The following is a 13,543-nucleotide window of genomic DNA, read 5'->3' as shown; positions in this document are numbered from 1 at the left end:
TTTCACCCACCTGTTTCAGACATTTTAGTTATGGAATATTCATCCCTCTTCCACGTAAGTTTTAGAGTAGACAGTTCCACAGACTAACAGAACCAAGCACCATGCACATGCATTGATTAAGGGTGACTTTCACTCTCTAGATCAGGGGTAATCAATTAAATCTTTCCGCGGTCCATTTTTGGCAGATAGCTCAGACCTTAGGTCCGGGTCCGCGGTGGCGAACGAAAGTTGTTGAGCGGGAGGGGGGGGGGGGGGGGGGGGTGGAGAACGAAAGTTGTTGAGCGGGGGGGGGGGGGGGGGCAACGTAACACTCAAATGGGTGGTGAACGTAACACTCGTCTGGAAATAAATTCTCCGGTTTAAAATATAGTCTCCCGTTAAAATTAATTTGGCATTTGGGTCCGTATCCAGTTAATCAGGAATGTGATTGGGTCCGGACAGGACGGCGTTCGGGTCCGGATCCGGACCGCGGTCCGCCATTTGGTGATACCTGCTCTAGATTGACTGAAAACACTGTATCATATTTGCCATTATATTACAAATGTAAGAAAGATTCATCTCTCAGATAGGAACTTGATATTGTGTTCTGCCACACCATTGTCTTTGGTAAATTAAAACATTCACCATACTTCCACAAAAATCCCTTTAAAATGTTAATATAGTCAGTTTTGTAGAGATATTTGATATGGTTTTAATAAATGTAAGAAAGCGAATGTCTGTGTCTTAGTGCAACTCAGTTGTTTATTTCACTGCTGCATACAGCAATTTTCCTGATTATATTAAATGTACTCAAATGGAGCTATAGTGTTAGATGTATTGAAATGCCAACAGTTTACTTCAAAAGCTACCTGAGGTGGAACATTGGAAAACAGTAGCCCTTGCAACATGTGTCTGGGAACATTAATACTTGCGAGTGGAATTTATAGTATGTTAAGACCTGGAGGTTGCATCTGTATTCATTTGTACTGAAACATCCACCTCCTCCACTGTTCTACTGGTTGAAATTGGATGGCATTGTATAACCAGAGGCGGTCTTTGCATAGAGGCGTGGCTAGGCAATTGCCTTAGGCCCCTCCCACTGCAGCCCACTGTAGGGGCCCCCTGACTAGCTAACTTATTTCTCGCATATTAATGTTGATGGGCCCCTTTGCTAAATTTGCCTTGAGCCCCCAAATTGCTAAGTACACCACTGTGTATAACACACTTATTATTAAAGTTAGTTGCTAGAATAATCCTTAAAATGTAGGCTATGGTTAGGTTATGTAGGTTAGGTAAATTGGCAGTCCCTGACAAATTCTCCCTGAGTGTGTGTCTGTGTCTCTCTGCTCAATAAAAAGTAGTGTGTGTGTGTGTGTGTGTGCTTGTATGCCCAGTGGTGGATGGTGCTCTGCCACTAGGGTCTGTCCTTTCTCTCCATCCTGCACCCCATTCATTCCCCCAGCGGGCTGTGGATCCCGGTAGAGAGTACGCTGTGCGCAATTGGCTGCCGCTTCTCGCCGGTGTGTGTGTGTGATTGGCTGTCTGTGATTTGTACCTGTGTTAAAATTGTAAAGCGCCTTGGGTATTTCTGAAAGGCGCTATATAAATCGAACATTCATTCATTCATATTTAGCTTTTTAAAATTATGTGAAATTGTCCCCCTGTTATATGGCAGATAAAATTTCGAATCTGTCTGTGAGTTTAAAACTATAACACCCCAAGTCAATTTAAAATTACTAGTGAATTATTTATTTATTTAGGTTTACCACAGGAGTATTCATTTACATTTGCAAGCTATTATTATTGAAATTATTTTTTTAAATAATATAAATTGCTAAATAAACCCAACACAGTGATTCATAGCCAATTATTAAGTTACTGTTATGTATTTTAAAAATTATTCATAATCAAAATAAAAGGAACATTTATGTAAGCTTAAAAATACCTAAGCAGGACACTATGATATGAGAACACCTATCATATCAAGTTAGCCTAGTTGAACTTACTGAACTTGAACTTATAAACGGCTTATTACACAGTCACATGGTAAGTAATACATTTTCACATATGCAATTTAATCCACAAAAATATTCTGACAATAATAATCTTTTCAAAACCTACGTTTATAGCTATATTATTGTGGTGTTTTATTATTCAGTAGTTCTGGAACTGGGTTGTAAGAAAATGAAAACACTACCCAAATAAATCGCTACTACAAAATAAACAAATTAGCCAATCAAACTAAACGTACATTTTGTATCTAAGAAAGATGAAATGAGCAAACCAATCGGCGTGACGTTTGCTTTGTAGTTAGGCAGACATAACACGGTCGTCCAATCACAAAATAATCTGAAGGGATTTTTTTGCTGTTTATTTGACTCAGGTACTTTCTTTTTCGTTTAAAAAATAAATTGTGTCGTTATTTTGCGTCTCGATGAAAAATTATGTAAGTTTAAATCAATTATGAAGTTTTGGTTACAAAATTATTGGATTTTTTTTTACACAGAAGCTACTGTTTATGGTTCGTCAACGTAGCTAGCTAGCTAGGTAGCAGCAGGGCCGTAACTAGCTAGCTAGCTAACATATTTACAAACCACCGAGTCACTCAACCGCCATTTGCTGTCGCGTTATTTGGTTACAGGATTGAGTGGCTGCATAACTGACAGGAATGTGTTTGTAATAATTAACAACATGGCGTTTCTGAACGACGGGAACGTGGCTACTCGTCTACTGTCACGCGAGCTCGGTTAGCGGCGTCTACGGGCCTAGCCGCGTTAGCCAGCCAGCTAACTCGGACAATGCCGGAGACGATGGCGCGCTAGGTGTGACTCTCCGCCCTCGCGAACGGGACCAGACACGGCGGGCGCGTCGTGTGTGGACCGTGACCGGTCGGCTACACTCAGAGGAGAGGTGCGAGGGACCGGTGTGTGGCCCGGAGGTTGTGTGTGTGTGTGTGTGGTGTCGTGTGTCTGTGGACGGGTTGGACGGTACACGGTGAGGGCGGCTAGCTAGCCCGTTTAACACACAACGGTGTGGGGGCTTCATGTTTGAACGCGTCAACCAGCCAGCTAGCGTCTGTCGTTTTAGACCTGGCGCTCACTAACCGGCTAAGACCACGGATGTTGTGGCTATCTAATATCCGCGGGGTGTGTGTGTGTGTGTGTGTTGGATTGGCTGAGCCATGGCAATAGCATGCCTTTCTATCCCTTCGGCTCGGCGCTTGATCTTACAACAGCTCCATGTGGCTGTATTTTGTGAATGGGAAAACTTGTCACGCTAATGAGACTCCCAATTAGTCACTCACTAACTGCTCCGTGTATTTATCTCACTCCGAGTCGTTTCCCCTCTCCCGTCTATCCGTCCGATATCGGATGTTTGTGAACATTAGCTTAGAAACACGAACTAAATGAGGATATGGTTCTACTAGTCCCTCCCGCCTTATTTAGACATTAAATTACACCGCAGTTCCCACACAGGCCCACGTATTAGAGTCGAATCAGGCTTAGGAAAAAAAAACAGATTTTTTTTTTTTTACCATAAGAGTTGGAAGACCTTACTGAAAATAATAAAATGTTTATAGTGTGCAGTCATAGACATAGCTTAAATTGCATCAAAATTGTTTTTGTTATTCAAATATTTAACATAAATAAATCTAAAGGCAAAAAGCATGCAATGTGCTGTAATAGTTGATTTTGGTCATTCTTATCACCTTACAAAAGATTCACAATTGCATATGAGGAATATAACACTTTAAAAAAGCCCAGAGCTCCAAGTCTAGAAGGTCTTGAATGCGGTTTGTCCCTCCAGTGTGGTTGAGCCAAGATGGAAGACCGAATAAAGACAGATGCCTCATCTGGGGAGGGGGACACAGAGCCCAGCATGTTGCTACAAAAGCTCAAGAACAACATTACGTAAGTCACTGCTAATTTGTTTTAGACTGGGTGTGTATAACAGGTTAAATCAACGTGCTTCACTGGAGTTCTCTTCATTGTCCATCGTTTAGTGAATGAAATAGTTACATGGTAATTACAGTACATTGTGAGCATTGATACATGGTAGTAATTATACTAATGCAGATTCCCACATTTGTGTTTTCACTTTTCAGTAAGCCTGTGCAGAATAAAGTGGACACTATTTTGGTAAGTAGTCTGGTGTGGATCCTCTGCAGTTGAGAAGATGTGTTCTCCCCACCAGTCCTGTTGTGATACGTCTCCCTGCCTCCCTGGTGTGTCTCCCCAGAGAGATGTACAGCAGTTCTCAGACAACGACAAGCTCTACCTTTACTTACAGCTGCCCTCCAGTCCAAGCGTGGGAGAGAAGAGGTGAGATTAAGCACGGTTATTCTCCTTGGGGGAGCCAGATAATTAAACAAAACATTACAACACACTAATGTACAGGCATGAAAATCTGTCACCTTTCAGCGAAATTCGCCATTTGCGAATCGTGTAGATCCGAGGATTCTTTTTTTTGGGGGGGGGGGGGGGTCGGGAGATTATATATATATATATATTTTTTTTAATTATCATATTGACTTAATAAGCAAACAGAGCACTTCCAAAATCGGCAATTTCAATGACACAGTGGCCAGTAGTTTTCGCCCAGAACCTTCATAGAGGCCAAATAGCGTTTCAATCATACGAACGTTCTTCATTCATGTTATTTATTTACTGCTAAGCGGGACGAGAAGCAGGACCTAGTGCTACACCGGGGACAAGGCAGAAGAGCGTACATGTACCACTACATTTACCAGATCGTACATTTACCACTACATTTACCAGATCATACATTTACCACTACATTTACCAGATCGTACATTTACCACTACATTTACCAGATCGTACATTTACCAGATCGTACATTTACCACTACATTTACCAGATCGTACATTTACCACTACATTTACCAGATCGTACATTTACCACTACATTTACCAGATCGTACATTTACCACTACATTTACCAGATCGTACATTTACCACTACATTTACCAGATCGTACATTTACCACTACATTTACCAGATCGTACATTTACCACTACATTTACCAGATCGTACATTTACTACTACATTTACCAGATCGTACATTTACCACTACATTTACCAGATCGTACATTTACCACTACATTTACCAGATCGTACATTTACCACTACATTTACCAGATCGTACATTTCCCAGTGGATTTAATTGGGTTATTAATGGTTTCAATCGTTTTCATATTTTGCGGTAAAACAAAGTCACTGCCGTTCGCTACAGCTTGTGTTGAACACTGTCAGAGCTAGCCACAAGCTCTTGTGAAGAATAGGTAGATAGATGGGCCTATTAAGTCCGCGTCAACCTTGTGTAGTTAACTTTTTTTACTAGTGTGTCTGTAGTTGTAACTGGTGAATCCAGGGACGTGTGAGGATAACATTCGCGCCAGGGCTGAAAAGGTTGAAGATGAAGTTGTAAACTCATTTCATTTGATGGCCTACACTGTGCCTTTTGTGACAAAATAAAAACACGTGAACCTGGTATTTTACACTCATTTTCGCTGCTGATGTATTTATTGGTTCATTAAGACGTAATGGTTTTGACTGAGTCATCTGGAATGGCGAAAGCGGCTTCTCGCGTTTAAGGATCTGGCTCCATATATTGAATCCATTGACAAGACAGTCAAAAAAGTTTTTTTAATGGATTTTACTATATTTGGCATCACCTGTCGCTGTACCCCCGTACACCAGCAGCCATGACGTCACATGTCAAAGCCCACATGTCAACGCCTCCCCCCCCCCCGAATGTAAAATATATTTATAATTATCTATGTTGCCTGTAAATTTTAAGAGAAAGGTGCTAGAAATCCTAAGGTCATAGGTTAGATTTCAAAAGAACTAATCAGTTCTGTGTATGTGGTTGTGCCAAACATGGTGCACAACATAAGTCTAATCTGTTTAATTCATTGATTGTGTGCGGTAGTGACTCCAATTCGGTCAACACGGCTGACCAGCTACACACCTGTAATTGGATTCGAAGTCACCTGGAGGAGCACGCTGACACCTGCCTACCCAAGCAAGATGTTTACGAGACGTACCGGTGAGATATTCGCTCAGCCCTTCACACGTTCTGTTTATTGTTGGTGATGGGGAGGTACGTGAAGGTGCAGGTTTAATCACTCAAATGTCTCGTGTCCACTTAAAACAGAGTGGAAATAGTTCCAGCTCATTGGGGAATTATGAAGTCTGTCTTGCTGGGTGTATGACCCCAGGACTGGGATTGGGAAACACTGGCTGAGTTTCATTGAGTGTTGTTTTCAACTTTCTAGGAAGCACTGTGAAAACCTGCAGCAGAGACCTCTGAGTGCTGCGAACTTTGGCAAGATTATCAGAGACATCTTCCCAAATATCAAAGCCCGGAGGCTGGGGGGCAGGGGACAGTCCAAATATCCTTCCGCCAGCTCGGGTTCTCACTCAGTAAATAAAACACATTCCTAGCTATGGTTCCAAGGACATACAATAAACAGTATTCTCACTAAGGTTATGTTCTGATGATATCATTAACACGAAGGTGAAAACCACTCGTCTAAATTGCTTGGTTAATGTCCACAAACAAGCAGTCTTTCTCTGTTTGGAGAAAGAAAAAACCATAAACCCAAAAACCCAGAGAAAGCAAGTAGAAGAACAATAACAATGGCAGGGTTCAGTGTGTGCCACTATTGTTTCAGCTGCATTAGGATTGGCTGTGACTGCAAGCTCTGATTATGCCTCATAACAAATGTTATGTCATTAGGTCATAAAATATTATAGCAGCATTATGTGGACTTGAGGGCTGATGAATAAATGGCTGTAGCAGATTGCATATATTAACATATGAACATATGAATCAGATTCAGGAATGATTAATTGTATTTGAGTGTCTTAAGAACCCTTTTCCTTGACCCTATTGGTGATACATATTGCTACAGTGGAATCAGGAGGAAGACGGTGTTAAATATGCCGCTACTACCCAACCTAGACCTTAAGAACGACCCGGTATGACCCCTCTCCTCACATCTCAGAGATGGTTTTCACAAGGCTACAAAAATACACTTACTATGCAATGCATAAGGCTAATAGGAATAATCAAACTCTATAAATATTTAAATGTATTCATAATTAAGGTAATTTAAACTAGTTTTATTGTAATGGAAAATCAAGATAATATATGTAAGGTGTGTGTGTACTGGACACACGTTTTTGCATGTTGGTTGTTTTAATTTCTTTACCATATTAATTAATGTCAAATATGAACCATGAAACATGACAGTTTCAATCATTAGGTTAATAACAGCAGATAGTATTTTCTCACATAATGATTGTCAAGCGTGAGCTAATAGCAGCCGCGTGTCCCTGTAGTCTGAGCTGACGGAGCTGGTGCAGACGTACAAGCAGGAGGTGACGGAGGCGGCGTGCGAGCTGATCTGTGACTGGGCCCAGAAGATCCTCAAGCGCTCCTTCGACACCGTGGTGGAGATCGCTCGCTTCCTGGTCCAGGAGCACATCGTGAACCCGCGCTGCAGCCAGGCCGAGCTGGTGACCTCCGCCGCGCTGGCCGGTACGTGGGGGAGGGGCGCGCGGGCGCGTCTGGTTCACACCTAGTTCACGGGGGGGACGTGACTGACCGGCGAGCGTGAAATCTGTGGTGTCGCACCGTGTCACAGGAGGTCCAGCGAAGCCGCATAAGGTGATCAAAAAGACCCCAGTGGCACCCAGAGCGGGCGCAGCGGAGGAAGACGGCAGTGGCCAGGATGTTAAGGTATTACACACCAGTTTGGGGGGGGGGGGTCGCGGAGGTCGTAATGACTGTGCTTATTTAACACGTTACATATAAACATCTTCATTGGCTGTTTCTGAAGCAGAAAGAGAAAGAGGCCACGGAGCAGGTGTCTCCTAACAAAGTGCCGCAGAGCGAGAAAGCCTCCAAAGGGGCGGAGCCATCACGGCCCGGGTGCCGGGAGCAGCAGGTGGAGGCCCTGATGAAGAAGCTGCACCCGCTGCTTCCGAAAGACGGCTCGGTGCAGGACAAATCCCAGCTGTCCCTGCACTCCCCCGCTCCGGCCTTCACGCCGAACGACTCCAGCGGCGTGAAGGTGACCGTGCCCGTCCTCCCGGTCATGATCCTCCCCACGGGGGTCAGCCTCTCCTACTCCGACAAGAGCCCCTCCGTCACGCCCTCCACCTCCGCCGCCCCCACGCCGGTGGTGCAGAGAGCCCGGACAGCACCGCCCAAGCGGGCTCTCGACGTCCCGGTGCGTCCCGGAGCATCCGCCGGCCCCGCCCCGCCCCCGAAACGCAAACGAGGCCGGCCCAGAAAGCCCCGGCCCGAAGAGCTGGCGGCCGCGGCGACTCAGGGACCCAACCCCACCCTGCTGACCGGAGGGGTGATCCAGAAGGCGTCCACGCTGCCCGCTCCACCCTCGCAGGTTATGGAGATCGTCTTGCAGGACCAGCGCAGCCTGCTCCTCTCGCCGCAGGAACCGGCGGACCCAGAGTGCAGGGGCGTGGTGGTGAAGTGCCAGCCCGCCGCCCAGGCCCGGCCCGAGGGCAAGCCCGTCCTGTTCCTGCAGGGGGACGGGCAGCCCGCGTACGAGGTCAGCCGCACCATGGTCATCCAGCGTGCTCCGCTCTTGCGCGAGGGGCGGCCCGCCGACACGCCCACCGTTCACGCCGCCATCTCGCACCTGCCCCCGCCCACTTTACACGAAGACAGGGGCGAGGTGGAGATCACTCTCACCCCGGTGGAGCCCCAGGTCGACCCCTTGCTCGCCGCGGCCGCCGTGTTCGGCCCCCACGCCGGAGAAGGCCCGCAGCCCGAGGGCCCGTAGCGAGATCAACCATGGCCTCCGATGTCCGACCCTGAGGGTCTGTGGCCCGTGAGCCTTGGTGCGCGTTGCCTTTTCAGTGTCTCTTCAATGACTCGCGTCGAAGCACGTCAAAACCGAGCTGTCACGCTACGGCTGGGTTTGGACTGCAGTTGTTCCACTGTGTCTCTTTGTTGAAGTAGCCTCGTATACCACCAAAAGCTCCAGGGTGTTCACACTTGTCTGGCTTGACTTCTGTTCCCAAACACCCCCCAGCATGCCCCCCCCCCCCCCTCCTCTGATGAACTCCGATAGGTTGATTAGTAACGACAGGTATCATTACCTGGTACGGACATTTGCATGACAGATCTGACCGTCTTTAGCTGAATTCTGTTCATCTTCCACTGCCAAGAGCCTCGTGCTCCTCCCAGATGGGTTCAAACACGCGGAGCAGAACGGAGGAGGTGAGCGCTCTGGAGTTTCAGGGTGTACTAGGCTGGGGTTCAGACTACGCTCACTGCTGAGCCCTCGAGACCCTGCTGGTCTCCTTTAAACAGGAACGAATGATTTCACTCCTGCTGACCGTATGAGATTTCGTAACGTCTTTTGTGAAAGACATCGGCACAATTCTGGACAGGTTCCGAGTGGATGTGTAAAAAGGCAGAGCAGGTGGGTGTTCAACACTCATTTGGTGCAAACTGCTGTGGAAGCATCACGATATAACAACAGAATTTTGCCAAGAGGTTATCAAACATGACCCATAAATGCCTATAGGTTAACTTATAAGTTAGTGTAGGTCAGTCATGCTCGTTGGTATAGAGATCATATGACTGCAGAAAAAAGATGGGGGGGGGGGGGGGGGTGTGGGGTGGGGGTGGTTTACCACAGCGATGCCCAGTGCACACACAGGCACAGCTCACATGGCTTTTGACACCATAACCATCTTTGCATGTTTGTCTTTATGGTTAAGAATGTTGAACTTTAGGGGCTGCGGTGTGTTTAGCTAGTTGTGTAGATGATGTGGAATTACGGGTTTGTAACTTCAGGGTTCTGACAGCTTGGTTCTCCCTTCCTCCTCTCCGAGGCTGGACGACGGGCTCCCCCTCTGTCGTATTTCTTTAAGTGGAAGTTGCAAAGATTAAAAAAAAAGATCTCTAGGTCAAAGGATGTATAGTTAATTGCCAAAAAAAAGGCAGACTTCAGAAGTCGCTTTTAAATCACATGGTGGAGTTGACAGACGTGATGAATCTCTTCCGCAGTTGCAGTCTTGTCGTCCGAAACATTAGCACTTACAATGTAAATAATTTATCCGTGAACCTCAGTCGAAGCGAACGTGGTCTGCACAACACCAGTGTGGGATTTAATAATGATGCTAAAAAAAATAATAATAGTGCCAGGGAAAATAAAGCTGTGTAACAGGATAAACTCACTTGCGGTGAACGTGAAGGGCAGATGATGGCAGATGTTTGGCTGGGGCACTGCAGAAGTGCCCTCACCACGGGCTGAGAAGATGCCACAGGGGGCTCACCTCTCAGCTGACCTCTCTGCCAGATTGCCCTGTTCCAGTTCAAACCAAACCCCCTAAACCCTTGTTCCCTTGAGTTTATCATTTCATTAATTTGTGCTAAGTGCTTGCAGTGTTTTAGGCAGCTATGTACACAATCAAATTAACTATTGAGGAAAGCTAAAGCAACGAGTTATGAATGACTAGAAGTGCTGGATTAGCTAACAAATGGATCCAACGTCTCCTAATTATTCTAATTAGGCTGTTTTCCTGACTAATGGAATGCACATCAATACAATTAATATATAAATATAAAAATGTATATTTAGCAATATTAAAATGTGTAGATGTACTTTATTTGGGTAAAGCAGCTGATATGCACAAAGTGTAAAACATTTATTGTTCCAGTTTTTCTTTCTTTTCTAAATTAGAGGAAAAAAAGCAGTTGTGGAACATCCTGGCAGGTGTGGTTTTAACACGAGCTGGGCCTTCATCCGGGCTTCATCCTGGCAGATGTGGTTTTAACACAAGCTGGGCCTTCATCCGGCCTTCATCTACAGGCGTTTGTTTCAGTTGTGAGTCAAGTGAAAAGATGCTGCACTGGATTATCCATCTGTGAAATGATTCCTGTAATCTGAGGTGGATTAAGCTTCAGTGGATGATCTCAGCACTCATTGTAGTTGATGCCAGAGGACTTTACCATTGTAAATGAATTCAGCTTTTTTACATTTTCAAAATGTCAGTTATGGCCACTACCACCAATTTTACTACTAAGAGTCTACAAGGTGTGCAATGTGATTTTGAAATCAAGTTCAAATTTGGGATACCAGTGTAATTGTTGAAAGTTTATTCTGATATTGAAAACTATGGAGGCAGTTTGATGTTGACTATCTCTGAAAGGTACAGTAAGAGGGATTTTTCCAGATGACTAAGATGAAGTGTGTAGTATGTATTGAGCACTGGTTCGGGGAGGGCCTCACGGTGGGTGTCCTGCCCCAGTCACGAGCTGCGTGGCCAGCCATGTGACAGCAGGGATCCAGAAATATGCAAGTGGAAAGCAAAAAACGAAAATATAGTTTAGTTCAATTTAGTTCAGCAATCCGTCCATACTGAAAAGGTTGAATTAGTCACTTATTATTTAGTAAAAGTAATTACAATATTAAAACATGATAATATATTGACAAAACACCAAATATAGAATTAAGGTTGTTTGACATAAAACATTTACAGAATGTGTTTACATGGTGTGTTTAGGAGGTTCTGGTGCTCAAAGAAAAAAAAAACAGAAAACTGGTTAACCTGTGATGATTGTAGTATGGAGTAATTTGATTCATCCCAACCCAGAGATCAACTGCATCAAGGTGCTAATTTAGCCTAAAGTCAGAAATAAAGGTCTAGACACCTGCAGAGTAGCAGTGCAGCATAAGATATAAAACACAACATCGATTCACTTCCTTCCACCAGGAGTCATCATGTTGAGGGCCATGAAGCAAAGACGGGGTCAAAAGAAAAGGGTTTCAGTGCTGTGTGAAGCCTTAATGTTTAGATTACACTGTTACATGGGTACTACAATTCATTTGATTATTTCACTTGTACTATTTGATCAGGTATTTCTTTAGCAGTAGTAAGTTTCGTTTTTGTATTCATACCACTACAATAGAAAGTCATGTGTTCAAAACAAAGCTTTAAAAAGTTCCAAAATACGAGAAACGTTCAAATCAGGAAATAATTTCCTTCCCAAGGCTGTTTACTGACGTCCTGACCACATATGCCATCATGACATATACCATACCTTCAAACTGTGAAAGAAGATCACATTCAACTGTGATTTGTTAGTAGTTAAGGATGAGAGAGGGGCAAACGTCACACCAGCACACAGCATCGACTAGTCAGCAGTTTACAGTGGTCACTAGCAACACCCAAGCTTTGGTCAACCAGTACCTTCTAGTTGTAGAGACACGCTGTCTTTATGTTGCACTTATGTTGCGTCAAATCATGGGAAGTGTGCATATGGTCAGGGGAGGTCAGGGGTCACATATGACACTGGCAGAAGGTCATGACCGACCTCAGTGGCTGGCGGGCAGGAACCGGGGGGTCACGGCAGAGAAGGGGGTAGCAGAAGATCTTTAAGAGGTGGTATGTGACGGGAAGACAGCAAAGTATTGCGTGTGAATCTCAGTAGCAGACGAGCAAATGCTCTGGGGTGGGAACAGGGAGACTTTTAGTTGTGTTTTTTGCATGTTCTACTGAGACCCTCAGTGTTTTAGTCTACAGTGTGATTAAGGGCCAGAGGTCACGGTGAACACCAAGGTGTGCCTGCCTATCTCTCGCAGAGAAACAGAAGTGAACACAGATGACCCTGTAGCTCCTCCCCCAATCCCACTCACACCAGCATACGACTTACACAGCTAGCAGTAGTGAAATACCTCTAAAACCAGGGAAAAAAAACCTGTTAAACGTCAACGTCTCAGCCTAGGGTGAACCTGAATATAAAACATCAGATGACTGTTGATTATTTTTAGACACAAATGTAACATAATGAAAGCATTTGTTTTGCCATTACATGGATATTATCAACAGTCCTTAGATATATGGTGTGGTTTCATAGCCAAATTTAATTTTTAAATGACAAACGCATGTGAAAAGTTTCATATATTGTGCCTCATACATGCCAATGTGCTCTGAAAACATCTTTTTTTTTAATGTGCAAAATAAGAATTAAAACTTGTGAACTTTTTGCTAGTCCAAGGCTCTCAAAAAAAAAACTGGACTGTTGCCCCTGCCTATAGACCAACACAACTGTACACCGATATGATGTGTGTGTGTGGTAAATATGGTCCCAACCCATTTTGTTGACACTACCATAATGAGCTCCTTTCCTAATATCATGTAGTGTTCAAATCAGCTGTGAGATTTGTTTAGCCTCTGTGCTATTTTAATCCCTTTTTGGAAAATTTAAGTTTTGTGTGCAGTAAATGTTGATTTGTCCAAATGTCAACAATGCGCTGTGAGCTTTACACGTTGCGTTTTTCGTGCCGTTTCGTGTTTACGGTCAATTCTGAGCTTCTTTGCCGGTGTTTTTACTCTGACCCCGTGCATGTTTTGTGTAACCAATATGCACCAACCAATCATGACTTGAGAATTTATTTTGCCCTCGTCTTTTTCGTTCTTAGCAGTCTATTTGAATCTCGGTCTTGCACTTTAATTTTTTTTTAAAGGTGTGAAGAGGAAGTTATATCATTTGAAACC

At 44.4% G+C, this 13,543-nt stretch overlaps 1 protein-coding gene across 5 annotated transcripts; it reads left to right on the top strand.

Moving 5' to 3' along the window:
* The first annotated feature begins 2,292 nt into the window (after positions 1-2,292).
* Positions 2,293-13,113, top strand: rfx5 (regulatory factor X, 5). 5 transcript variants are annotated; one of them, XM_077008307.1, is made up of 10 exons: positions 2,293-2,362; positions 3,787-3,890; positions 4,085-4,118; positions 4,219-4,301; positions 5,931-6,047; positions 6,277-6,397; positions 6,908-6,982; positions 7,346-7,544; positions 7,651-7,745; positions 7,846-13,113. In XM_077008307.1, exons 2-10 carry the CDS (start codon positions 3,802-3,804, stop codon positions 8,812-8,814), a joined length of 1,782 nt encoding a protein of 593 aa, XP_076864422.1. In that variant the 5' UTR covers positions 2,293-2,362; positions 3,787-3,801; the 3' UTR covers positions 8,815-13,113. The 5 variants fall into 5 exon arrangements, with proteins under 5 accessions (XP_076864422.1, XP_076864424.1, XP_076864420.1 ...); XM_077008309.1 differs by having other exon boundaries at positions 2,318-2,425; positions 7,849-13,113; XM_077008305.1 differs by having other exon boundaries at positions 2,318-2,425.
* The last annotated feature ends 430 nt before the right edge of the window (positions 13,114-13,543 follow it).

Source organism: Brachyhypopomus gauderio, chromosome 6 (assembly GCF_052324685.1).
Source record: "Brachyhypopomus gauderio isolate BG-103 chromosome 6, BGAUD_0.2, whole genome shotgun sequence".
NCBI classification, from domain to species: Eukaryota; Metazoa; Chordata; class Actinopteri; order Gymnotiformes; family Hypopomidae; genus Brachyhypopomus; species Brachyhypopomus gauderio.
This window is presented reverse-complemented; position numbering and strand designations above follow the sequence as displayed.

Coding starts and splice junctions, on each gene's coding strand:
- rfx5 (XM_077008307.1), top strand. CDS start 3,802: ATGGAAGACCGAATAAAGACAGATGCCTCATCTGGGGAGGGGGACACA. Junction 6,048..6,276: donor GATGTTTACGAGACGTACCG/GTGAGATATTCG, acceptor TCAACTTTCTAG/GAAGCACTGTGAAAACCTGC. Junction 7,746..7,845: donor GCAGTGGCCAGGATGTTAAG/GTATTACACACC, acceptor CTGTTTCTGAAG/CAGAAAGAGAAAGAGGCCAC.